The sequence below is a fragment of the Echinops telfairi genome, unplaced genomic scaffold (genome assembly GCF_000313985.2).
Source record: "Echinops telfairi isolate 266 unplaced genomic scaffold, ASM31398v2 ScPeMD7_7475;HRSCAF=8513, whole genome shotgun sequence".
NCBI classification, from domain to species: domain Eukaryota; kingdom Metazoa; phylum Chordata; class Mammalia; order Afrosoricida; family Tenrecidae; genus Echinops; species Echinops telfairi.
Genome location: NW_022111379.1, coordinates 419800 through 424136, shown reverse-complemented (window position 1 = coordinate 424136; position 4337 = coordinate 419800). Strand labels below are relative to the sequence as shown.

Sequence of the window (4337 nt, the reverse complement as noted above, 5' to 3'; positions counted from 1 at the left end):
TTGACTCAGGCTGGATACGTAGGCGAAGACATTGAGTCTGTGATTGCCAAACTGCTCCAAGATGCCAATTACAATGTAGAAAAAGCACAACAAGGTATGTTTTCGGCAAAGCTTTCCTGTCCCCAGATGTGTAGTATATTATTGAGATGACAGTTGACCCAAGGACTAAAATTCTGTAATTATATAACAGTAACCTTGCAGTTCACTTTTAGCTACTAATTAAGGGGCATGAAATGTCCTTCGTGTCATTGTCACTAAGAAGGCAGCTAGGGTGGAAGGCCAAGTGCTTTCCCTTGGGTCCTTATTCCTATCGGGGCTTTTCCTCTTTGGACTCCTCCAGACTCAATGCTGGCTGGCGGTAGAACAAGGGTAGGCGCGAGAGTAGAAGTGTAAATACAGTTTCGATGGGCATTTCCCCTCTCCCCAGCTACATCTGTCATTGTTGACATGCAGTGTCTGACTGCTCCTCCACAAATTCCTTCAAACAAGAATCTATGATGGGGCTTCAAAAAGTTTGAAAAATTAAAAGATAATGGAATGTTCCCAAAAACTTTTTGAAGCCCCTTCATAGGTGGGGAAGAATAACCTAAAGTTTTGCTAGTACCTACACTGCTTAGACTTCCTGTTTCCACACTATGATTCTATTTCAGCTTCCTAGAATCATGCACCTGAAAATATATTAGTGGAGTAGATAACTGTTGTTAGTTATCGTGCCCAAATGATGCTATGTAAAATATTAAGCCTTCGCACAGATGACACATGGAAGTGATAGTCTTGCATCATAGTATCAAGGCATTCGTTAGGGACGAAGCATTGAATAAGTAACTACTCTCTTAGCTACCTAGTATTTTAAGGCTGAGGTTATCTTGTGTATATCTTTTTCACATTATAAATAGAATCCTCCTTAAATTATAGGAATTGTCTTTCTGGATGAAGTAGATAAGATTGGCAGTGTGCCAGGCATTCATCAGTTACGGGATGTAGGTGGAGAAGGCGTTCAGCAAGTAAGCAGTTGAATATTTTGTTCAAGCCCACTAACAGGAAGGGAATACATCAACCTCCCAATATTGTACGTTTGGATTCACCTTCAATTAGATTCTGTTTTGTTTATTTTTCCCACCCTGGACCTACATATTTAAAAGTAGTTCACATCCTAAGAAAAAGTTGTTGTTGGCTATTTTAAATATCAAATTACCTTCCTTAGAAAAATAAAACTAAAATAAATAAAAATAAAATTTTTAAAGAAAGAAAAATAAAACTATTTTTTATAGTTTTGAAGACCAGCAACGATAAAATCCGTGCTTTGTTGTTTTTGTTCCACAAAGGCCCAGTTACCTTTCTAGAGGACTCGTGAAGAAAGTTCTGGTTATAAGTAGACATGAGTCAATTATATAGAGGTGTTTTATTCCTTCCAGTTGAGATAGGTATAAAACAGTGTTTTATCCCTTAGAGAGTTGTCATTGAAGTCATAATGATCTACTGGCCAACCTAACTGTCATGGGAGCTTCTTGTAATGTACACTATGGGGTGAGGAAAATTGCTTCCCTTTTTTTGACCCAGACATAGGTATGGTCACCCTTACACGGAAATGTGGTAGTTTGTTTGTTTATAAAGGCATTTCAAAATATGGGTATTCTTAAAGCGACTATTTCCTGGGTAGTAATGCATCAGGAGTCCTGTAACCAATCCAAATAAATGTATGGCGTCTTAATGTGATAAATAGGCACCCTGGTGGCACAGTGGTTAAAGTGCTCAACGTTTACCAAAAGTCAGCGGTTTGAAAACGCCAGCCGCTCCACTCCCGGGGAGAGCGATACGCGGGGCGATTCTGTGAAGGCACAGCCTCCAGGGCTGCCCCGCCGTCCGGCGTAGCCCTCCGAGCCAGAAGCGACAGCAGTGGGTTGGTTTCGACTCAGTGTGATAAATGCATTAGCTCCAGTTAGTTTGGGAAACGTGGGCGTTTTCGTTAGGTAAGCCCTTTGGCTACAGCCATGGCTTTCCCCATAGGTCACATCATGTAGGGTACAGTAAATAATGGACTGACATGGTGATGCTGTAAGCCATCTGTTCTTTTTTTAGGGCTTACTAAAACTACTAGAAGGTACGATAGTCAGTGTTCCAGAAAAGAATTCTCGAAAGCTACGTGGAGAAACTGTACAAGTTGATACAACCAATATTTTATTTGTTGCATCTGGTGCTTTCAATGGTTTAGACAGAATCATCAGCAGGAGGAAAAATGAAAAGGTAAGGGTTTTTGTTTTGGGTAAGTTTTCTGAGAGCCCTGGTAGGATACAGAGCAGAGGCATGTATCTCATGTCTCGTGACTGCTGGTTGTCAGTGATGGAGTTTCAAGAGCTGCATTTTCTTAGGACGTACTTGAACTATATTATTCATGAAATTTTAAAATTCAGAGTAGTAAGTTGGAATAGTTCCAAATCACGTCTCTTTATGGAAATTGTTAAAGTGTAACTTGACAAATTCAGCTTTATTTTATCTGAGGAGCTCTTATTCGAGGCAGCTGCCGTGTCCGGGACCTTCCTGTTCTTCCTGCTGCCATGCCACTGGGACCCAGTGAAGAGCTTCCTTCCGTTGTTCCCACTGGCGTCGCCTAGTCCGTCACCTGCCACTGCTGACATTAAGAAATGAGTGGAGGTGGTTGGAGGACCAAGAGGAAGGTTGTAGTCCCGCCTAATTTCTTAGGTGTTTACAAAAACATTTTTATAAACTCAGTTTTTTCTGGGACTATGACTTACTCCCAAGGTAGATGCCTAGTATCTATTAGTCGATTGATTTTACTAAAATATAATGCCAACATAGTGGCAAGCAGTCTGTACACACTTGCATTTTGTATGTTTCTGTGTTTTGCGTAGTAGTCACACAGTCACTTTTCTATAACATAGTATCTTAAGTGACTATAATATACTCTTCTACATATACTCTTTGTTACCTCGCTTACTTCAAGTCACCTGGTCTTCAGTGCACTAATTTAAATAGGAATTTAGTAGTGATACTATGCTGATGCTTTAATTATTTATGTTTGTTTATAATTAATACTGCTTCATACTTACAGAAAGGATTTGAATCTAGAAAGAATCTAGAAGAGAACAGTTAAAAGTGACGTCACATAAAGAGATCAGAATATGTAAAAGGAAGTTTCGGTCATAGGTATATATAAGAGAAGTTAAGTCCACCCGATTTAACTTTGAGTAAAATCGTGGACTCTAGTTTTTGTTGCCTCAGAGAGGAGGTGTATGAGTTCTTTAGGAACGACAAAAGTTTCCTGGTAATAAATGTAAAGAGGAGTACGTAGGGATTTATGAAAAGACTTTCTTAGAGACTGTTCAACATTAGTTTTATCATTCTTGCTAGGGACCAGTGGGTCAAGAGAGTGACCCTGTCTATACACAACAGTACAAACGCTGCCTGGTCGCCTGCCATCCGTCCACACCACCATCGCTGTGTTTGAGGCTCTTGTTGCAGCCGTGCTGTATTTCTCATTGAGGGTCGTCCTCTTTTTAGCTGACCCTGACCCTTTGCTTTTTACCAAGCATGCTGCCCTCCAGGGGCTGATTCCTCCTGATAGCATCTCCAAAGAATGTGAGAGAGTCTCACCATCCTTGCTTCTGAGGAACATCCCTGTTCTGTGAGAATATAGTCGGTATTTTGGCCAACACCTTAATTCAAAGGCATTGTTTCGTTGGTCTTCCTTATTCATTGTCTAACTTTCACATGCATACGAAGAGATTGACAATACTTTGACTTAGCCCTCAAAGTGATTGTGTCAGGTTGGGTTCTCTAGAGAAACAAAATTAGTGAAGCTTGATTGTGTATATAGAGATTCGTATCCAGAAATGGCTCATACCGTACCGTTGTAGAAGTAGGTAAGTCCAGTTCAGTTCCAAGTCAGTAGGGCAGATGTAAGTTGGAGGCTACTCCTGACTTTACGTAGTTGCACAAGCTGACAAACCTGAAACCGGGTGATGACGCCACAGAGCTACAAGCTGGTGGATGCAGAGGTAAATTAAATTAACCCAAGGTCAGCCAAGTGAATCTGAGGAACAGCAGACAACAGAACAGGAGATCAACGAAACAGATGCAGGACCCAGATCCAGTAGAAGGTGAAGGGGCAAGAGTCCTCAGCTCTGCTCTGCTCTCCCTGTTGTACAAGAGGCCACATCCCCGGGGACGTGGCATCAGGCTGAAACCTGATTACTAGGTTGGACTCCCATCCTCCCTTCACCCAGGAGTGTAGTTGACATAAACTCCAACCATCACACTGATATATTTGTTTTACATTTTAAAGAGGTCTTTTGTAGCAGATTTGCCCCAAGTGATAA

At 41.1% G+C, this 4337-nt stretch overlaps 1 protein-coding gene across 1 annotated transcript in view; it reads left to right on the top strand.

The window, feature by feature from the left end:
- Nucleotides 1-4337, top strand: part of CLPX (caseinolytic mitochondrial matrix peptidase chaperone subunit X) — a 41360-nt gene that overhangs the window by 29636 nt on the left and 7387 nt on the right. The window contains exons 5-7 of the mRNA XM_004711989.2: nucleotides 5-94; nucleotides 916-1004; nucleotides 2080-2244. Coding sequence (XP_004712046.1) covers nucleotides 5-94; nucleotides 916-1004; nucleotides 2080-2244 — 344 coding nt within the window. The remainder of the gene's footprint in view (nucleotides 1-4; nucleotides 95-915; nucleotides 1005-2079; nucleotides 2245-4337) is intronic.